At 39.9% G+C, this 23,152-nt stretch overlaps 1 protein-coding gene across 5 annotated transcripts; it reads left to right on the forward strand.

Moving 5' to 3' along the window:
- The first annotated feature begins 512 nt into the window (after nucleotides 1-512).
- Nucleotides 513-22,249, forward strand: MLH3 (mutL homolog 3). 5 transcript variants are annotated; one of them, XM_062575947.1, is made up of 12 exons: nucleotides 513-613; nucleotides 981-4,359; nucleotides 8,271-8,341; nucleotides 9,324-9,428; nucleotides 11,504-11,576; nucleotides 12,230-12,301; nucleotides 13,314-13,422; nucleotides 17,964-18,123; nucleotides 19,396-19,419; nucleotides 19,638-19,716; nucleotides 20,985-21,136; nucleotides 21,758-22,249. In XM_062575947.1, the coding sequence occupies exons 2-12, from the start codon at nucleotides 1,053-1,055 to the stop codon at nucleotides 21,872-21,874; spliced, it is 4,269 nt and encodes a 1,422-aa protein (XP_062431931.1). In that variant the 5' UTR covers nucleotides 513-613; nucleotides 981-1,052; the 3' UTR covers nucleotides 21,875-22,249. The 5 variants fall into 5 exon arrangements, 4 of the variants coding, with proteins under 4 accessions (XP_062431931.1, XP_062431932.1, XP_062431933.1 ...); XM_062575948.1 differs by lacking the exon at nucleotides 9,324-9,428; XM_062575949.1 differs by lacking the exons at nucleotides 19,638-19,716; nucleotides 21,758-22,249 and having other exon boundaries at nucleotides 20,985-21,093.
- Nucleotides 22,250-23,152: the final 903 nt, after the last annotated feature.

Here is a 23,152-nt window from a genome sequence, read left to right on the forward strand (position 1 = left end):
ACAGAAAGCCGCTTCCCCCGTTTCCAAGGAGCGGAACGGGGAATGCGGTCAGAGCGAGGAGCCCCCAGCCTGCCGCCACCCGTGGGGAAAAGCTGCTCCGCACGCAGCGACCTCACGGGCGCCCAGCCTGCCTCAGGGGCTGCGGGCAACATGGCAGCGCGCCCGCAAACTACGGCTCCCAGCATGCACTGCCCGCCGGCCGCAAGGCACGACGGGCGCCGTAGTCTTCGTGCCGTTGCCGCCGCCGCCCCACCCCGTCAGCCCTGGCGCGCAGGCGCGGCGCGCGCCCGCCGCGGGTCGTCACGCGGCGTCGCGCTGCCGCGGGAGCCGCGCGCGGGCGCGCGCGCAGTGGCGGTTGGTCTCGTGCCGCGGCCGTTGCCGCCTCGCGGCCGGCGGGTGCTGAGGGCGGCGCGGCGGGGAAGGGCCGCCTCCCCCCGGGGGAAGCCCCGCGGCCCGGCCCGCCTGGCCGCGGCCCTCACCGCGCCTCGCCGCTGCCCGCCAGCGCCCGTCGCTTCTGGGCTCCCGAGTCCCGGGCGGGGGCGGGGGGAAGCGCCTGCGGCAGATGCTCCCTGGCCAGGAGGAGGCATCGTGAGCGCGTGGAAGCAGATCTGAGGTAAAAATGAGAGGAAGGCGGCTCTCGAGCCTTGCCCTTGGTGATCCAGCTTATTTTTGACACGAATGGAAACAGAAGCCTCTTGCTTGCGTGTCGGTTGAGGTTAGCCTCATTGTGGTTGGATTTTCTTATAGGGATGTTAAATTTGGGAAATGAGTATGTAGCTACTAAAGAGCAAAGATTCTGATTTTGGCCTTTTACCCAGAAGGCGTCTGACTGATGTGTACTCAGTCCCAGAGCAGGAAAGTAATCACAGAAAAAGCCTTTGAATATCATGAGAACAAACAAAAGCACGTTTTTGAGGATGAGTACAATAAATAAGAGATTTTTTGTGCCTATAATTTTTTTTCTTTCTTTTTTCACCCAGATAATTGTTTTAACAAATATGGATGAGTGAGCCTGCTGCAGTTCCTTGAGTTTGTCACCACCCGATTTTGACATGATCAAATGTCTGGTAGAAGATGTGCGAGCCAAGCTGCGTTCTGGAGTGACAGTCAGCTCCCTGGGGCAGTGTGTTGAGGAGCTTGTCCTCAACAGCATTGATGCCAAAGCAACATGTGTAGCTATCAGGGTGGATCTGGAAGCTTTTAAGATCCAGGTGGTGGACAATGGTTCTGGGATGGGGCGAGAAGACTTAAATAAAATGGGAAAGCGGTACTTCACTAGTAAATGCAGCTCACTGGAAGACTTAGAGAACTTGAAATTCTATGGCTTTAGAGGGGAGGCTGTGGCAAGCATAGCAAACATGGCCAGCATAGTGGAAGTTTCATCTAAGACCAACAGGACGGCAAAAACTTTTCTGAAACTGTTTCATAACGGGCAAGCATTGGAAGTCTGTGAAGCTGAAGTGAGCAGACCAAGTGTTGGAACTACAGTGACTGTGTGTAATCTGTTCCATCAGTTACCAGTGAGAAAGAAGTACATGGATCCTGTCTTGGAGTTTGAGAGAGTAAGACAGAAAGTAGAGGCTATTTCACTGATGCAGCCCTCTGTTTCACTCTCTTTAAGGAATGATGCGTCTTGTTCTATGGTGCTTCAGCTCCCTAAGACACGAGATGTATATTCTCGTTTTTGTCAAATTTATGGGCTGGGCAGATCACAGAAGTTACGAGAAATAAGTCATAAGTCTGGAGGATTTGAGCTAAGTGGTTATATCAGTTCTGAAGGACATTACAATAAGAATATGCAGTTCTTATATGTGAATAGAAGACTGGTTTTAAAGACAAGACTACATAAGCTAATTGATTTTTTATTAAGAAAAGAAAGTGTTATTTGCAAGGCAAAAAGTGTCCCTGCCAGCAGACAGACTAGTTCGAGTCCTGGTTACCATCGCTGTGGCCCAGAGTTGCATGGAATCTTTGTTCTCAATGTAACTTGTCAGTACAGTGAGTACGATGTGTGTCTGGACCCTGCAAAAACTCTAATTGAGTTCCATAACTGGGATGTTCTTCTCACTTGCATTGAGGAAGGAGTAAAAATATTTTTAAAACGAGAACATTTATTTATTGAACCGTGTAGTGAAGACATCAGAGAATTTAATGAAGATAACGACTTTTGTCTGTATAGTGTCCCAATTCTGAAACCTTCAATCTCTGAGGAGAAGAGCATCCAAGATAGTTTTAAGAAAGCCTGTGATAAAATTGTGGATTCCTATGAAATGTGTAACTTGCAGTCCAAAGATGTCAAAAGGAAATCAGTGACTGGAGAAAAGGCTTCCAGTCCTTTTGAGTCAAATGGAAATTTAGAGGAAGCTGAAGTATCTCCAGATCAAATGATGGCTGAACCAACTGACGCATGTAGGAACAATGAAGCAGAGATGTTGCTGTCCAACAAAGATAGCACACCTTCTGACTTCAGTACATCAGGTATCTCAGAACAGGTGCCAAAAGTTGCTAACATTTCCCCAAAGGTGTTTGATACTGATTTCAGATCTTCAGGAAATCTCCATTCCACTCTTGGTGAAGGGGTCAGATCAGAAAAAATAGAAACAGGCCATTGTAATGACCTGCAGCATTGTGCAGAGAATTATGTAAAAGATGTGGGAAGCCAGCAAGACAAAGTAGCGCAGAAAAGTAATACCATCCATATCTTAAATAATGATTTTACTCAGTGGCCATCTGAGAGACTAGAAGACCCTACTGAAACAACAGTAGGACCCGAAATTGTCACTGGAAGTTCAGTGATTGGAATGTGTAATGCAAGGACAGGAAATAGGGAAGCAACTGAAATGACAAATGGTGCTGGCAGAGAGGCTGTTAGTTCAATACCAGTGAAATTGTGTTCTACAGGCCTTATAACACACGTTATGCAAAATGAGCCACCACACGAATGTGAACAAACAGAAACAAATCTAGTGTTAAATGCACGCTCTAGACCTGGTCCTGTCAGTGCCAAGGATATTTTTGGAGACAAAGTAAATTTTCCAATTCGTTCTTTAAATGTTAAGGATATTTCCAGTAATATAAATAAAGAATACACTCTTCCTTACAACAGAGAAGCGTTGATGGCTGATGGAAATAAGCCATTGGAAAATGAAACTTCGCCAGATCAGGTGAGTGAGAGGATAGCCATGCCTACTGCAGCTGGCAAAAGGCGTTGCATGACGTCAAACATCAGGGAATTGACATTGGCAACATCTTCTGGTATTCCTCAGAGTAAAATTATGAAAAGCAGTGGAAAAGAAATAGCTGAACCAAGATCTCAGGCCTGTAAGAAGCTGAGTTTGTCTATGCAGCTCGGTTCGTTAGAAAAATTCAGGAGATACTATGGGAGAGTCAGGAATACACTACCAACACCACTGACAGAGGAGCGTGAATGTGGTCTCACATTTTTTAATTCACAAACTAGTTTTGACTCTTCAAAGAATCAGAATGACAGTCATGGTAACCTGAACATTTGTGAAACTCCAGCTTTGGAATCTACAGATTCTAATAGTAGTAGCCAAGTTCTTGGTTCTTTGGAAGAGACAATGTTCAGCAGTGAAGAAACATTACTGGAGAGACAAGCGCTTTGTCAAAGTAAGAGTCCTTTCACATTGACTGATTACTCTCAGGTTTCTAAAAAAAATGTGAGCAGTGCAAGATCTCTGGGATCATTAGCGTCTAAACTGTCCAGAATGAAAAGTGACCACAGAGAAGTAGAACAGCCTGGTGAACAATTCCAAACAGATTCAAGTAGAAGAGATAACAACTCATTTAGTCCTGAATCTTCAAATAATGATTTTTTGTATAATGGTTGTCAAATGTATAAAACTACCATGCAAAAAATGACGAGAAATTATTTCAACCTTTCTGAGGGAGATTCTCCCCAGGAAATGGACAGTACAGAAGCAGAGTCCGTGGAAAATACTTTGAGCCAGTCACCGCTCAGCAGCACGGAAGGGGAGTACACCATCTCCTCAAGCAGAGTTTTATCGTTACCTGGTAAAAAAGATGGTTCTAATGTCATCTGTACAGAGAAAATGTTAGGTGATTCCTCAAAACAGACTTTGGAAGCTGCTAAGGTTCCCCATATGACCTTCCTGAGCTGCTTGGAATTCTCTCCAGATAGCACAAGTACAGGTGATCCCAGGAATGATTCGTGTTTTTCTGACTGGCTGCAAGATTTTGATGTTTTGTCAGGTAAGACGATATACATCAATAAAACAACAGGACTGAGCACTTACAATGCTCCTCCTCCTGAAGAATTTCAAGCTGCCTGCACTAAAGATATAACAACAATGGCTGTGAATGTTGTCTCAGAGAATGGTAAGAGGATGTTTTTTGTCGTTGTTAAAAAGGGTTGAGGAAAACAGTTTGCATTTTGCTAGATGAATAAAAGATTTTGCTGGCAGTGCTTGACTGTTCACGTGGAAATACCCACTGCCTTAAATGTGGTAGCTGCATGGAAAACAGAAAAGTGTTAAGAGTCAATATAGAAACAGTAAAACATTAAGATACTAAAAGATAGTTCTAAATATTGATAAGAAATGTCAACACCATATCACCATATAATTAACAGACTACTGCCTGTTTTTTTCTGAGCATCATGACATTTACTATGATCATAATTATATAATTGTAGTCATATATAAAGAGAGACATCAAAGTAAGGGTACCAATTTTTTATATATATTTTGTCCTAAATGGTCATGTTAGTAAGTATATGTTATTACTGTTAGCCTCATAGTAAAGATCTTGGTCTTTTTTCAGCCTTCATAAAAAAAAATGTTACTTGTCAGAAGAATCATATTAATACTATCTCTACCTGCTGTAAATTCTCACTGGCTATTGGGCAAGAAAGTCTTAACTTTATGAATAGTGTATGTCCTGAGCAAAGAGTCTCCCTTAAACAAGAAGCAGGGAAATTAATCTTTTTCATTACATGTATAAAATACTGGAATTGTGTTCATGTAGGTTGATGATGGATTCTTTGGTGAACTTGTGGAATAATATCTTTCCATGGCAGTAGATATAAAAGTTCTGTCAAAGTGTAATTTAGGTAGAATCCTTCAGTTTGCCACAGCTTGGCACAAATCACATTGGGCCATCTTGTTGTTTTACTAGGGAAGAGAGTAGTCTTAATAGTCTGCAGTAGTGAAGGCTGTTTAGTAAGAGAGTCCATGGCTGGGTTTTGTGATGGTTGGATGATGAGTTAGTTTCCTGTGCTGGGCTGCTAATTGGGAGATTCTTGAAGGATTCTCGAAAGGATTTGCATTTTACCAGTCCTTCGAGTAGAACTGTCATTGATCTATCCTGGATTGAAGTCAACAGCTGGGGTCTATAGACTGGCCATAGGATCTCGTAGAAGTTTTTCATACCGAGCTTATCAGCACACAGCTGGTTTTCCTTGGCTCTGCCACTTTTCCTGAATGCACACCCTTAATTTCTTAGTAGAAAGGAACTTTATTAAATCATTATTATTTCACAAAGAATAGAAGTCTGAAGTACCAAAGGAAGGGTGAAATGTTTAGCACTGTGTTGGAAATCTAAGCCACTTTTCTTAATAATCTTGATAACAATGCAGGTTTGTAATATCATTAAATCATTTCTGGTTGGGTTGGAACATGTTGTTAGGCTAACTGTGATATCTCATGTGGTCTCAGTGCCTTGGAGTTTTGTATTTTACAAGTTCCTGATTACTGTATTAAATATTGACATGGGTGGTGATAGACTGACAGTTCTGGCATTCCTGAAAATAGGGAAGGCAGGAGTGTTTTAATTCCCGACAAACTTTACTGCATGCCTTATCTTTCCTTTGGGAGCAACGCTTGCACAAATTCTGGAGATAATTCTGACGGTTAAAGTAGCAGCCTGTTTTTAAGGGCAGTCTTGCAGAAGTCACAGCAGTGTCAGCTGTCCTGAAGGTATTCTTTGCTTAGTACCTGTGCAGGTTGCTCAGTACCTAGCTCAACTGAATCAGCATCCAGTAGTCTTAACTGCAGTTGGTGAGAAAGAAAACCACACTAGAGCTTCTGGACCTCTGTTGCTCTCTTCAAACAATATTAGGCAGTGTTTGTTCATCTGTTTCATACGAGTGGAGGGTCATTCAGTAGCCTGGAGTGTGAATTTGTCAGGCACAATGTGGCCTTTACATTTGCCGAAGATGAAACAGAATCAAACAAACAAACAGTTCTGCATTAGCCTATGCCTTGTTCTGAATATTGCTTCTCTTCAGATATGCAAGAACACCTGTTAGTGTATTGTCCTTGCTTTTATTTCCTTCGTCTCTTTCTTTTTTCTCTCTATGTGAGAGGCATTGTACCAGCCTCCTCAACCATACTCTTCATCTCCTGTCTGGAAGGATTCCTAGTGTCTGTATGAGCATAACTGACTGACTAGCAAGAACCCCTTCATCTGCCTCTGCAATACAATCTTCTTTGTAGGTAAAGGGAGAATTCCTGAATAGCAAATGTAAACAGAATTTAGAAAAAGAAATGCCTGATAATCTTATACTTGCTTTCGGAAGAAATTAAGAAAACAGGATATAATGACTCAAATTTTTATTTGTCCTGGACAACATCTAGAATTTTATGGAGTCTTTAGCAAACAGATATATCCAGCGACGAGTATTTTGTTTGTAGAAATATTGAGCATTTGGATAAAGTTGCCTTGCTGATCATTGTACCTACTCACTACTGACTGAGAGGGAGGAAATTCATGCATGACATCATTAATACTATTTTTCTCCATGTCTTTGTGATCTGTGGGGTTTTTGCTTTCAGGTATTCAACAGGTCTGACTTACTTGTCAGACCCATTATGGTCTTAACTTAAAACGTTTATTCACTGAGAGCCAACTTTAAATAGGTGCATCCAAATAAATAAATGGGAATTAGACATGAAGTTTATTTTGAAAACTCCATTGAATGCCTAGTTGTAACTCAAGACACTAAAATACCTTTAAAAGCTTGGCCTGGTGTTTGTCAGTCTCTTTATAAATTACTATGCAGCACTTCATATAAAGTACACAACGTAAGCATACCTTGCCTGTGTTTAATCGTTGTTACATATGCCTGGAGTGTGGCTATATTTATAAAGGTGCCTCTCTTTATATTTGGTTTCTTAGACCTCATTTAAGTCCTCCTTAAAATACCTGCTTTGATCAAGCCACTAGGGTTATTCCAGTCACCTTAGAAATGTTGCTAGATGGATGTATTAATATATTTTTAAAAGCATTTCCTGGTGCAAGTCTCTCTGATTATTCTCAACATTTTACATATGTACTGTTACTTCTCAGTGTTAGATTGCAAATTCTGCGAGATTTTCTAATTTGTACAGGGCTAAGCACACACTCATTTATCAGAATGTAATAATAATTGTATAGCTTTTTGTAATTTTGCATGCTATTAAATCTGCAGCAGTAAATTTGTATTGTGTTCAGGCATTCAGTGCAGGTGCCATCCCTTTAGAAGTGAGATTGTGCTACCCTTCCTTCCTAGACCTCGGAAAGAGAGGACTGTAGCAAGCCAGGATCTTAGAGGTAGGGCCAGCTTTCCAGGACACAGTGTACTGTGGTAAGAACAAATCAAAGAATTCTCCCAGATGTCCCAACAGGAACCCAGAATTACTCAAGGTCTATTAACAATGGGACTGTGTGAGTCATCTCAGACCTAGAACTGGAAAGAAAAATCTTTTAGGGTTGAAGGCAGGTTAGGGGGTACTTATTTACAGGATGAAATACCCAGTTCTTTGTTGAATTATGTCAGTAGTTTAAAGAATAATTACCTACTCCCTTCTTTGTACTCATTCCAACCTTGGAATGGAAAAAATAGCTTCAATCCTAACTTTTTTTGTGTGTGTGTGTGTTGGAAAGGATGAAATCACCTTTTTGGTATGTGGCTTTGTCCAGAGGGAGTGGGTAGCTAAACAAGTCCCTTCTTTTTTATATTTTATTCCCCTCCCCCCTCTTCTTTTCCAGGGCCTATTGAATTGTGGTGCAGCACACTTAGGAGTCAGAAAGCTGCCCAGAGTTCTAGTTAAAATAGTCAACAGAGAAGCCTAGTCTCATGCTCCACTATTTATCTTTCATTCTCACTTTTTCGAAGGGAAAACAAAATAGAATAATATCAATGTGAGGTAGAGGTATCCAAAGTATTGAGAAGAAAACATCCTTTACCTTCTATTGAAACACATTGTGGATGGTGCTAGTCCCTGTATTATCTAAATGTTCTTTCCTAGATGCTGAAGGGGAGTCTCTCCAGTCACTGCTTTCAGAATGGAATAATCCTGTTTTTGTTCGCTGCCCAGAGGTGAGTATCATCTTGCTTCTAGTGCTAAAATAGGAGTCATTTTATCCTTCTGTTATTTTCTGGCATGGGGACCAAAACTGCAAATATTGTAACTATTGCATATAATTTATTCAGCTAAATATCAGACTCTAGACTTGGCAGATGCATCTTTTTATAGACTGCTTATAAGCAAGTCATTTTTGTGGATTCATTCAAATTCAGAAAAAAAAAGTATCTGGCTAATCTTATGTTGTTTGAAAAGCAAAACATTATTGTAAGCTGTCTTTCCTTGTGCAGAAATAGTCATCCTAAAATAAAGTGTTATTGATGGCAAAATTGTAAAGTAATGTCTGTTCTCTTTGTGGAAAGAGAAAAACACTCCATCTTTCTTGTGTGGGACGCAATGGGTCTTAAAACTGTATTTTACTGTGGTTGTTTTTATAGCCTGGCAAGATTATAGCGTGTGAGAGGGGAACAATGTTGGAGCTTTTTAGAAACACTTCCTTTGTTGTCAGGAGGTAGCATTATCTTTAGTCATCATGTTGTGTGTGTGTAAACATATGTATGTAACCATTTCCACCTGCAAACAATAGAGATGGAGTAGCAAACCACCTGCTGGTGAGTTTCTGAAAAGGAACAGTTCTGTTCAGCTGTTAAAGAAATAGGTACTCTGAGTCATTTCAGGTAATACTTCTTTTATAGCACAATCCATTGAAAGCCTGGGTAGCCTGATAATTAACTTCAGATTTTCTGATAAGTTATTGAAATAAGCTGAGTGGATTGAAGTTAGCATATAATACCCAGATTGGAAAGTATGCAAGGGTGAAAGTAGAGAGATTGCCAGATGGTGTCTTTGCCTAGTGCTGTTCTTCTTAGATAGCTCAGTTTATCAAAATACAAGGAGAACTATTTACAGAATTATTTTGCTTGAAACTATTTTTTGTCCATATCCTCCACTGAATGCTTAATTCTGTAAGTTATCCATGTAATTCTGTTTTTACAGATTGCTGTTGATGTGACTAGCAGTCAGGCTGAGAATCTGGCTGTGAAAATTCATAATATCTTGTATCCGTATCGTTTCACCAAAGACATGATTCATTCAATGCAGGTACCATAAGAGCTTTCACCCCCAAATTCCCACTCAGCAGATGGGATTTGCTGATGTTTCTGCTTTGTAGGAAGGAGGTATCCAGGAAGAGTGTTCATAACCGTAATTTTCACAGGCTCAGATAGAATTCTTGGTTGGTACAAGACACTAGGCATATATATCAAGCCAGATCCTTATATGTTTTTGTGGGTAAACAAATATCTGCCAAGTGGCTCTAAAATTCCTTGACTGTATGGTTAAATCAAATCAAGAGGCAGCCTTGTTGCTGCTGCTTTGAAACGCTGTTGGGCCTTAACTAAATAATAATTCAATGAGCATTTTTTTGCATTTATTGTAGGTATTTGCTTAGTTGATATGCCCCCAAAGTCTGTGTCTTATGTGTTCTGTCTTTATTGACCTATGATGGTTAATTCTCCAGCAAAGCAGTTTCAACAGCAAATTCCAGGTTTCATAGAAAGACTTGAAACTTCCTTGTAAGACCTATATCTGCTCTGAAAAGTGATTCTTAAAAATGGTGCTACAGCATGAAGCTTGACTTTGTTTTAGTGCTTCTTTATCAAATATTTTGATTATAAACTAAAAAAACTAATGTAAATGTATGCTTTCAGTGTCTATCCTCTGATGTTCTGTCTGGAAAGAAATATCAAAATGGATTCTTTCCCTCTCAAACTTCTTATCTACTAAAGGCTTATAGGATAAGTTAGCATTATTCTCATGATAAGTTAGCATTGTTCTCATGTGATCAAGTTCCTGAGATACTGCAGATGTGTGGCTGAGTGACACATGGTAAAGTATCTTGTTGATCTCCAAGACAGAAAAGGATACAAATGATTCTTTCTTATATGTCTGTGTGCAAGAATAAGAGGAGTAAGTAAGTTATTAGAGGACACAGATATGTGTCAAAAAAAACAGGAGAGGAAAGCTGGAAAAAAAGAGGGTACCATTTTCCTGTGCATTTCTCATGACAAGAACTACTCTTCACAACGTACTTAGTGGTTCTGTGACTAACTACCTGAACAGTGCTTTCCTTTGAAGTACTTAGGAAGATAAAGCTGTAAAAAATGACTACCTCCCATTTTCCTAAAGAAGCTAGTAACACCTTCAGTACCTTATAGCAATTATAAGAATCTCTGTAGAAAAAGCACAAAATGTTGCATCATGCTACAGGAAGAGAATAAAAAAGATCATTAATGTCTTGCATCCCTTCAAGGAAATACAATCATCTATTCATTTTTACCTAGGAGGTGGAGCACACACATGTTCTAAGACAGAGTATTCAATGAGCTCTGTCCATCTGACTTGGAGAGAAATTCCTCCCTGCATCACATTTGTTCATTTAAATATAACAATTAGATACTCAAAGCATGTACATCATTGTCTAGTGTTCTGTCTATAGCTCTGGTTGTTTTCTGAAGCTTCTGGGGAAAGTGGAACCAACCATCAGAGGCAAGTTTTATATCAAAAAAGAGGAAAAATTTGCTTCTTGGCTCCTGTGGGTAATCAGCAGAAGCCCTGAAACATGGGCTTAGTTAAATGCTATATAAACAGAAGGCAAATTAAAGGTTCTTTACATTCTCTTTTGATATAACAGCAAATCAAATACTCAGAGTCATTGCTCACAGCTTTAATTACTAACTCAAGGAGCCTCCTACAGCTCCATTTAATCCATTCTGTAAATTTCCAACTCCATCTTAGAACAACTAAGGTTCCTGCCCTTATAATTCTGTTTTAAAAATTGATCCACAATAATTTTCTTGGACATTTTGAAAGGTTCTCTTAGTTCCAGATTATGATTAGTTTATTGTCATTTGATCTTCATCCAGTATACTCTTTAGCTTAAATAACTATTCCATATTTACCCCCACTGTATTTATAAAGAATCATTATATATCCTCTTAGTCTTAATTTTGCTGGACAAAATTCTTTAATTGTCTCTGATAAGATGTGACTTCTACACCCCTATTCATCCTAATAGCTCTTCTCTGTAATTCATCCATTTTGATTGTCTTCTAATCTTTACCTTGATTTTAAAACTGTTTTACAGCTGGGTCGTGATTGTTCTGAATATCTTACAGGTTCTTCAGCAAGTAGACAATAAATTTATCGCTTGTTTAATCAACACTAGGAATGAAGTGGATAAAAAGGCAGGTAAGAGTAGTTATTAAGTTGAGGTAGCTCTAAAGTGCAGCTTCACTGCCGAGGGAACAGTGTCCTATTTGTATTATCTTCAAGCCTTAGGCTAATATTGTGCGTAGAGGAAAATGTTAGTCTTCATTTGAATTTTTCTGGATCATCTTTCTCTTTGTTTTGGACATTATTGAATGTTCCTACTGCCTTCAGATTAATATTATAAAAATAGATTATACTCAAATTACTAACATCTTTCAGATGGTTCTCAGTGTTCGCAGTGCCTGGATACTTTCATTACTGAAGTTTGCTGGAGCTGTATAAAAAAGGCAATCAAAATCGGTAGTTTCATAATGTTTTAAAGTCTATATTAAAGTCTATATTAAGCAGAACAGTTTGCTGATTACTTCAGTTCTTATTCTTGAGTTAGATAGAGATGTCATTAGACAAAATTTTCATACTTACTCTGATTACCCTTAATTTAAATGCCCCATTTTGATTGCTGAATTTTAATTCTGTAGTGACTTTATGTTGTGCTAACACAGCCTCCTCCTCACTTAACTATCAGCCAGTTTTACAGAAATTATCTTCTAAATGTGGCCTATGGGGAAGGGTCATTCTTCCAAGTCTGGTACAAAGCTGCCTACCTCTAACGTTTTCTGATACATTTTTAGGTGGAAACCTCTTGGTTTTGGTGGATCAACATGCAGCTCATGAACGGATCCGCCTGGAGCAACTTATTGCAGGTGAGGATTCTGCTGGTCTTAGGAAAGATAATCAGTGCTCAGCAAAGTGCAAACAAGAGCTATCTTAAAAGGATAGCTTGCTAACTAACTTAAAATAAAGATAAAATCGAGATGAATGGAACAAGCAGGATCTTCGCTTGTCATCTTTATTCTGATCTCTAGGAGAGTGCAGGCATTCAGTATTTGAAGCAGTTAGAGCATTGGCAGCTGAAAACTGCGACAGTGTTTCCAAAAACAGAAGATGTGCTCTCCACTGACAGAATTATCAAACTAAAATAGTCCTGACATAATGAGAGAGCAGGAAGACTGATAGGAAAAAGAATGGAGAGGAAATAGAGCAGTATCAAAAAGATTATGTGGTTATGCTATGAAGGGTAAGACGTGGGATGCAGAATAGAGAGCATAGTTTATTTGGTTCCTTTTTAGCTGAATGTCATGCTTAAAGCCTAAAATTTCCGCATTCTGAAACTGTTTGCAGAGGGATAATGGTCTCTCCTGTAAGCTCATTAGCCATTGGTTTCAGTGTTAGGAAGCACAATAGCCATCCATCAAGTGCTTAAAAAATCATTGATCTTCTCTTTCATCAACAAATACCACACAATCCCTGCAAAAAGGATTCCAGGAACTCTGCTCCTTTTGGCCAGGTGCTGAAAATAGTTAAAGACTGAAGGGAGAAATGCTTAATGAATAGTGTTACAATACCATTCATATCAAATGATTCTGTGGAAAAATGGCTCTCTGTGAGTTAACCTAAAAATATCAGTTGTCTTCTGCTATTTAGGGTGACTCTTTTTTGGAACTGGTGGGAAAAAACAAAGTGGCATTAACCAGGCCCTCCCCAGAGACTGGATGTCTGGTCTGTGACATTCCCAGTCCTCCACAAGTTCCAGGAGAAAGAATTCTGTGGTCACTTTTCAACCCAAACAGGGCATTGTGTGTCAAACCATAGGGTCATTAAGGTGAATGCCTGCATAAATGTTCTGAGGGATACTCGTAACTGTTTCATTCACAGATTCCTATGAGAAGGAGGCTGCAGCATGTGGCAAGAAGAAATTATTGTCCTCCTCCATCTCGCCCCCTTTGGAGATTGAAGTAACAGAGGAACAAAGAAGATTCTTACGGTTAGTAATGGCGAGTAGCTCCAATCTCTTGGGAAAGGTTCTGTTGACCAGGAAAATCTCTATATTGCGAGGTTACCACAGCTGTTTATTTTTTCCTGAGCAGAGACCCATTGGTTTTATGTACACTGTGTAAAATAGATTGCTTTTTAGGCATGTCATTACAATATGTCAAGACAAAACCCAGTGGCATACCAGCTCCATGTTACTGCATTATTCTCCAGTTTCCCTGGGAAGAAAATCTGGGTGCATGGGCCGGAACAGTGGCACAACAGTCTCCAAGAGATCCTACTGTCTTGGGACCAGAATTTGGAAATGCACACAGGAGTGCACTGCCCCATAGTGTAGATCTAGGCACTGATTTGACAGACACTGTCTGAGAATGACAGGATATGGAAAGTTTGCATACCTTAAAAACTGCATTCCTTAATCCTAGGTGTCCGCACAGAATAACACGGTTTCCTAAATGTTTCAGAATGGTGGACTAGCTACTGTTAGGAATTTCACCTCCTGTACTGCAAGAATTTAGGGCAGATAATTTTTTTGGTGTTTTACTAAAGAGCTACTGGGCATTAATCAAAGATACTTATTTTTCAAAAAATCCTGTCTGTCTCCTGCCACATGCATTTGTGGTTTTTCCCTGTGTTCTTCATGCTCAGATGAAATTCTCCATTAACATTCACAGAACTACCTCACTTGTTCTCCTAGTTCCTTTTTACAACTCCTCTTTTCTCTGATACCAACAACTTTTAAATCACTCCTCATTAAGAACACTACCTATGATACGTATATACTTTTTTTTTATTACTATTATTTGGGGCTTGTCAACCCTTTTTTGTATGTATTCCAACCATGAGAGTATCATTGCTGTAACCATTCAGTAATTTTTTGTGTAACTATCACCAGTACTAGAAACTCCAAAGGAAAGCGCAGAACACCTGTAATGTGCTACTAGCCTTAGGAAAAAAATGTGAGAATGTAAACATCACTGTTTATCATTTAACAATATGTGGATGCCTTTGTTTTTCCCACCTCTTATTCTTACTAACATCCCAGTGTTTTTAATACTTCTTGTTCAACTTTAAATATTTTTTGCACTTATCTTTGAATGTCTTTGATTTGTTTTATCTATTTTTGAGATTGAATGGCTGAAAATGAATACTATATACCAAGTGAGAGTATCCCATTGATTTATACAGTAGCTTTACAGTTGTTCCTAAATTTAGAAATGTTCTCACCATTTCTACACCTAATATTTTGTCCTCTTTTTTTTTTTTTTGATTGCTGCTGCTTGCTGAGCCAGTGTCCAACTGAACTGTCATGACAAAAAAACAGAGGTTGTTTTGAGTTTGTGTTGTTTAATGTAAAGTCAACAAAATGTGCCAAAATGTACAAATAGATCAATTTATTCTTACTGATATGCCTTGACCTGCCTTTATGAGCAGTAAATTTCATTTTCTGCCCATTTTTAATTATACTTTTTTTATTCATTCTACTGATTTCCTCTTTCATTTTTCTGCTTTTGTTATTTCTGAGTAAGTTCAGCATGGTGTTTTAGTCTCAGCTAACCTAAATAATTCTGTGTTTTGTATAAATTTTGGTTGCCTCATTCTTCTCCTTCTTTTTCACATCATTAGTAAACAATTTTGAAGATACAGAGCTAGACTCATGTTATGTTGAAGACTGACTTTCTATTACCGTTATACCCTTTTTTCTCCCCAATCTTTAATTCATGACAAATACTATTTCTCTGTCCGTGACAACTGTTTACATTTACATTATTTTTATGAGACTGCATGAAAGGCTTTTTGAAAGCCCAAATAATTCTGAGAGCTACTTTTCTTTATCAGCTGTTTCACAAAAATATTAAAAAAATAAGTAGGCATGACTTTCTGTCATGGAACCTGGTTAACTATTCAGCACAATGGGATCCCTCTTACAATTTTGCATTACCACTTAAGGTAATTGATTCAAAAAGTTTACCGGTACTGGCACGTGCTGGTGCTAGCTTACTGGTGCTTGTTGTGTTGCCTTTTAGTTAGCACATATTATATTGTTATTATATTGTTAGCACATATTTTGAGGAGGATAGGATTAGAGATCTGGGCAGGCTAGATATCCACAAATCCATGGGCCCAGATGGGCTGCTGCTACCAAGCTGGGAGGAGTGGCTGACACACCAGAGGGCTGTGCTGCCATTCAGAGAGACCTGGACAGGCTGGAGAGCTGGGTGGAGAGGAACCTCATGAGGTTCAACAAGGGCAAGTGCAGAGTCCTGCACCTAGGGAGAAATAACCCTAGGCACCAGTACAAGCTGGGGGCTGATCTTCTGGAGAGCAGCTCTGCAGAGAAGGACCTGGGAGGCTGGTGGATGACAAGTTGACCATGAGCCAGCAATGCCCTTGTGGCCAAGAAGGCCAATGGTCTCCTGGGCTGCATTAGGAAGAGTGTTGCCAGCAGGTGGAGGGAGGTGATCCTGCCCCTCTACTCAGCCCTGGTGAGGCCTCATCTCGAGTACTGCATCCAGTTCTGGGTTCCCCAGTACAAGAGAGACGTGGGGCTACTGGAGAGAGGCCAGCATAGGGCTACAAAGATGATCAGAGGGCTGGAGCACCTGCCCTGTGAGGAACGACTGCGAGAGCTGGGCCTCTTCAGCCTGGGGAAGAGAAGACTGAGGGGGGATCTGATCAATGTGTACAAGTACCTGAAGGGAGGGTGTCAAGGGGACGGGGACAAACTCTTTTCAGTTGTCCCGTGTGACAGGACAAGAGGCAATGGGCAGAAATTGAAGCACAGGAAGTTCCGCCTGACCGTGAGGGGGAATTTTTTCACTGTGAGAGTGACGGAGCCCTGGACCAGGTTGCCCCGAGAGGTTGTGGAGTCTCCTTTTCTGGAGATCTTCAAGTCCCGCCTGGATGCAACCCTGTCTAACATGCTCTAGGTGACCCTGCTGAGCGGGGAGGTTGGACTAGATGATCTCCAGAGGTCCCTTCCAACCTTACTGATTCTGTGATTGTTAGTTCCTCTCTTGGCAAGCAGTTTGTGAGACTATCCGTACTAAAAAGTTATTAATTAATAAGTACTGTTTAAGACCTAAAAAATATAGTTGCCCTTACTTGAAGAGTAAGATCATTTTGTAGTGAAGTCTGATATAATGAAATAATTTAACTTCCCTGAGAAACTTTTCTATTCCACTGCGCTTACTATTTAATAGTTCGGTTGGCCCTCTGATTCACTTGCAGATCTCTTGATTCTGTTGTTTGTTTTGGATGTTGGGCTATTTGTCCAGCTAATTGCTGCTGAGCTTTACTAACCACTGTAGATTATGCCTTGTTCTGTTTGCTCTCTTGAACTTTATTTCCCCTTTTATTTTTTTCCTTGGAAAATGGCCTGAGTGACTTCAATAGCTCCTTGGAGTCTGTCATTTAACCAATAGGCTTTTTCTGCTTTTCTCCTGTCTTGCTTAAGGCTATACATGTCTTCCTAGCTTTTGTTAGGATTACACAAGTCACCTCCATGTGGAGCCTAATAATTTTACTATCTTCAGTAATGGAGTTTAGTTTTTTTTAAATAGCTTCTTTTTTTGTTCCAAGAATCTCTTTCCTAAAATCTTTTTTCACTGCCTTTTTTTGAGTGAATCGTCCCTGAGTAAAACTAAATATTATTATGGTTGTTATCTGCTATTGTTGATGATGATAGCTGGTAATTCCTTCTCTTTCATTTTGATGACAAGTTCCCATCTGACTAGGAGGTCCAGTTCTTGCATTTTTCCATCTGCAGGATAAAATCACAGAATCACAAAACGGTTGAGGTTGGCAGGGACCTCTGGAGATCATATAGTCCAACCCCCCTGCTCAAGCAGGGTCACACAGAGCATGTTAGACAGGGTTGCATCCAGGCGGGCCTTGAGTATCTCCAGAGGAGGAGACTCCACAACCTCTCTAGGCAACCTGGTCCAGTGCTCTGTCACCCTCACAGTAAAGAAGCTTTTCAGAAGTCAGATTGACTAGAGGTTGTTCTTTCCTGAGCTCTCTTTGCTTTTTTTATTGGGATTTAAGTTCTTTAAATCAGCATAAATTTCTTACAGTACTTTTCGTATCGTAATCTTTTGCTATTATTTGTCAATTGAAATTACAAATTTTAGGCTAGACTTAAAGCAGTCTTTATCCTGTGCAATTGTAATATATGGAGTGTGTGTGTTCATACATAATACTTCAGCAATTTCTACTGGAATCGAACACCTATTGTATATTTAGAAAAAAGATAAATTTAAACATACAGCTTCTCTCTGCATAATATGTGAAATCTTAGACCTTGTAGCTATGGTGTGTGCAATATGCACAGTTGATTGGAGTGAAAAATGTGGGTGAATGTAGGCTGAAAAGGCCACATTACTTAGAATCTCACAAGGCATAGATTTGGAGATTGGGAACTGTTGCAGGAAGAAGCATACATGGAGACTACAGAAATATTTAGCTTGGAGGTATGCTATGGGGAGGGAGGTGCTCTGGTGTCTTATATCTTTTTTTGTTTTGTTTTGTCAGATGTTGCCACAAAAATTTGGAGGATTTTGGCCTTGAATTATCATTTCCTGAGACTAACAGCTCCTTGATTCTAGTGGGGAAAGTGCCACTGTGTTTTATAGAAAGAGAAGCCAATGAATTACGACGGAAGAGACAACCTGTTGCTAAAAGCATTGTGCAGGTCAGCTGTGGATATGGATAAGAGCAAATTATTTTGTGATAGTGGATTTTGTTCTGGTAATGGTCCAAGGTGCATCTTAACAGTATCTGTGCTATGAGAGAGACAAAGGAGTCTCTCTGCAAGCATGAATACCATCTCTATTAGTAGCAAAATGTATCTCTGCTAAAATACCCCATAACTGAAATCTCTTAACTATTAAAAAAAAAAAAACCCTGTAATCCATTGCAAACATGGAGTAGGGGAGGAACTGAACAAATAGTACATAGTGCAGATATTTCAGCAATTCACTGCTTATATTTCCTCAGTGCTTGGCCCAACAATAAAATAATTGATGTTGATGATGTGTAAATATTAAGGTTTAAAGTTGTTTTTGTGAAAAAATCTACATGGGCAGTTCAGCTTTCTAAAAGCTGCTGTTCCCTTCACTGATTGCTTGCAGTTTAAATTGTAAAGGTTTTCTCCTAAACTGCTTTAAGGACTCTTCCTTAAAATTAGGTTCTAGAGCAGCAGATTCAGCTGCTAGGCTCAGCCATTGTGAATTGGTCCAATCTTGCCATACATCTCTTCTGATATAAGGAGAAGATACAGGCAGGTTATTCATCTGATTAAATTTTCTTTTCCAACCCTGCTATAATCAGGAAGTAGACAAAAGGCATTCTCCTGCTGTGACCCAAGCAATTTCTTACTACTGTGACAGAATAAGACCCACCAAGAGCACTAAAACTGGGGTTGGTTTGTGTGTGTGTTTGTTTTTGAAGGGCACCTAGCTGGGGATCCAGTTCGTGCCTAAGCATGCTTTCTTAGCTGAAGCCTAAGCCTCAAGATCTCATGAGTGTTTTGCCAGATATATTCTGCAATCTTTTTTTTTTTATTATTATTATTAGGATTGGTAGCACCCATTAATGATTAAGAATTCATTGCATGTTAATCATTAGAAGTGAAATCCACACAGACTGGTATTCATAGAAATGTCAATTATTCAAAGAACAGGTATCCAGAACACTCTGAGGTAGAAGAGTTCCGCTATACTCATTTTACAGGTAGCAAACTGATGCAGAGAGAACCAAATGATTTGTCTAGAGTCAAACAAGATGCTTGTGAGAGGGCAGGACTTGCACCTAGGTCTTTCACACTTGTGAAGGTGGCAGTGTACTAGCTACTGCATTATCTGTGCTGCAGAATATCCAGCACTGACACAATAAATATACATAGATGTGCTCAGGGAATGAAAGGGGAAAACAGCAACTGATTATTTTGCCTTTTGCTTTCCAGGAATTTATTCAAGAACAAGTTGAGGTGAGTTGCCGTCTGCTTCTAAAGTTGCCTGAGATAATGGAAAACTTACCACGTGAGCTAGAGGGAGTTACTGCATTGTTAAACATCAGATTTCAACAGTTGAGAGGTGTGGGCTAGATGATCCACTAGTTTTCCTCATTTTTAGCTCCTTTAGTGTTACAGTTCTCCCTTTTTCACATTAAATGGAAAGTAAGATCATGTTCTCTTGCTACTTTTAGCTAGTGCAGACCACAGGAGGAGCACGAGGGACGCTGCCTCTGACGTTTCTGAAGGTGTTAGCTTCCCAAGCATGTCATGGTAGGGAAACTGTATGTTTTTTGTTTTTCCTTTCTTTTTTTTTTTTTTTTTTTTAATCTTTCTGTCTCAATACAACATATTCCCTGGGGCAGTAGTTTCAGAACATGCTTGCAGCACTTCCAGGATTACAGACTGAATGTGTTTCATAGGGTTGTGGAGGAAGTCGTCTCTGCCAGACAGCACTGTGAGAGGCAATCAATACTCCATTGATTTGTTTCTGTATGGGCCTAGTTTACATTCCTACCCACACCTGAAGCACTGACAGCATACACCTCTGAGGTGCATTTTTGCATGTGAGCTGCAGACCATTCAAATGACAATTCTGTGAAGGAGCAGGAGGTGCCAGGAACTGCTTGAAAGCAAGCAGAAAAGATTGTAGACAGTCTTCCCTAAAAGCATTTTTTAATTTGTTTAAGTACCAAAAGTGCTCATGCAAAAGACTGGTTTCAGTGTCTGTGTGACCTTCACAATGGTTTTGGAAGGCCTACTGTAGGAACTGGTTTCCAAAATTCTATGGTTTTCCAAAACTTCAAAATAAAAAAGTCTTAAAGGTGCAGACTGCAGGAGCTCTAGCCTTTTCCTGTGCCACATAGTGTATTACAATTGTGTTACAAACTCATGCTGAAAGGGTGAACATGACCCCAAAGCATCTATTTCGTGGACTGTCACTGCATTCTACAAATGGCAGGTGGTATATAAAACATTTTGTACCTGAAAAAGTTTCATAACTGAAAGGCAGGATGCAAACTGCGGAGTCTTATGTGTCTGTGAAGGCTAAAAATTGCAAACACCTATGACAAGACTGCTTAATGTTCCGTTTGGATTTTCTCTGGATGCCCTAAGTGCCCACTTGTGAGAAAAGACTTAGGGATGGGCTAACATTTGATTTTAAAGCCTGTAGAGCTGATATTAGCTGTCTTTTTGTTTTAATGCCTTCTTATTGTGAATTTGGTGCATCTTCAGCCCTAAATTAAATAATAATAATAATAATAATTGCCCATTTGCCTCTTCCAGTGTGACCTGAAAAGCAAAAAGCTAATAATTTTGCCATCAATCAGCCTTGGGTTAGGTGAAGCAACTTAGGCCATGAAAAGCTGATCTTTATGACTGGTTAATCGAGCTAAGCCCTTCATCTGGCATGCTGCAGCCTTTGCTGCTATTCTGTGGTCTCTGGGAGCTGCCCTAAGTTTTCTTACTGCGTTATGGAGGGGAGTTTGCTGGGTTTTTTCTCTCTGGCAGAACATGCAAGAACTTGTCTCTTGTTGCAGGCGCTATTAAGTTTAATGACAGTTTGACTCTGGAGGAGAGCTGTCAGCTCATTGAAGCTTTGTCATCTTGCCAGCTGCCCTTCCAGTGTGCTCATGGGAGACCTTCCATGATGCCCCTTGCAGACATAGACCATCTCCAGCAGGAAAAGCAGGTACTGTGTGGAGCACTGGTAGACGGCAGCGCACGCAAGGTTATCAGAGGTGTATCATATATCTGTGTTAGAACTAAAATAGACTGACTAAAAAGTGCCACTACTGGCTATTTCGTATTTGAATTTTGACATAGCTGTTGTAGATGAAGTAAAATAAAGAAAATGAAACTTCTGTTCTGCAAACATTTTAACAAGAGTCTTGCCATATTTCATTTGAATGATCACATTAATTTGAGTGTGTTCTACTAGTACTTAGAGTTATGCATATATTTAAAGTCCTTGCATTTTTTAACTGTAAAACTTGGAAAACATGTGAATTCTGATATTCTGTTAGTGGTGAAAATGCTAACTAAACAAACACCTATTTCCCTAAAGTTTAAGATGGCATAAGATCATGAAAAAATGAGAGAAATAGTAAAATTTAAATTAAAAATAAATCATAATCCCTTCCCCCTTGCTATCATTGTGCTTTATTAAATTGTGAAACTATCTTCCATTTGACATCTCATAGGATTTGGAATTAGATGTGAAAAAAAACCCTGGGAACGTCTGTATTAGGGCAAAGATCATGGAAACATTGACATTCTTTTACTTAGTTATGATCATCTTTTCTCCCTGCAGCCTAAACCTAATTTGGCTAGACTGAAGAAAATGGCACAAGCATGGCACCTATTTGGAAAAAAAAAGAACCTTACCAAAGAAGTGAAAACTGTAAACTGCAACCACCAGAAGTGTTGATATGATCCAGATTTTCTGGTTAGACAGCAGTAACTTCTGTGGAGCCAAGATTCTCATCTAGTGCAGTACCCAAAGTTCTGCCCCAAGTACTGACCTAAGAAGCAGCGATCAGCCAGGAGGACGTGGCAGGAGGAGCCTGCCCTGGTAGCCTGGAGAAGCGTCTTCAGTGTTAAGAAACTGCATTGCAAACCTGGGCCTTATGTCAGTGCTTGACTACCAAAGGCAAGAAGTTGCAGCCACTTCCACTTACTAAAGTACTTCTCAGCAAGTGCAGCACGACTTTTCATAATAGGATATTTTTAATTAATGTACAAATACAGTCAGTGCTTTGAAAAGGGGGAGGTATTTATTAATAAAAATTAATGCTAAGCTCTTCTCTTGGGCTCATGGCAGTGGTTGGAATGAGGACTGGCCAGCTTCATCGTTTATATAGGCAAAATGAGCATCAAAAGAAATTCTCTTTTATTTCAAATGAAGGACACACCCAGCTCTTTTCTCTACCTCACTGCACTTTTCATTCTTGAGTGAGAGATTTCCAAATCCTAGAACAAGACTGCTTTCTTGAGTACAGAAACTCACTCCTAAATAACTGAATAGCCCAGGACATTTTAAGAAAGCAGATCTCTTCACAGGTTCCAGTTCCCTTTCGTTTCTCAATCTAGGCTGGAGAGGAGTTTACTTCAGAACAGTAAAGAAGCTTGAGTCTTGGTTTAATCAGAGACATCCTTGTTTTACATTAAAACCTCATTTAAAGACAAATCAGTTTGCAACATCTGCTGAATCAAAAGCAAAACAAGGAGTAGAAACTACTTTTTTTCTGCCTTAAATGTGTAGTGTATTGCTGTGTATTGATAAGAGGGATAAAGGAGAAGTGCTGTTTCCAGCTGGTAAGCGCTTCAGATTGTGAAGACTTTCCATGCCACCCTTTAGAAAAGGCACGAACTTTCAGAATGAAACAAGATGTCTGCCTAGGAAGAACTAGTAGCTCAGTAATCCTAGTTATTTGGTAGCAGAGGAAAGGGACTAGACTACAAGAAGCAAAGCAAGAATTTGAGCTCTGCCATATATACAGTGGTAAAGAAACTAGTTGATGGGAGTTTCAGAGGTCTGCTTTTCATGAAGAATGGAATTCTGTTGCAGCATTTTACAAAAAAAGTATGTATTTCAATAACTGCACAAAAATTGACAGAAAAACGAACAATTCTGTTTAAGAGCAGTGCCATCACATTCATAGCCGAAAGCAAACCTTAAAGCCTGCTATTGCAGTATATGTGCAGG

This window comes from Rhea pennata, chromosome 5 (assembly GCF_028389875.1).
Source record: "Rhea pennata isolate bPtePen1 chromosome 5, bPtePen1.pri, whole genome shotgun sequence".
NCBI classification, from domain to species: domain Eukaryota; kingdom Metazoa; phylum Chordata; class Aves; order Rheiformes; family Rheidae; genus Rhea; species Rhea pennata.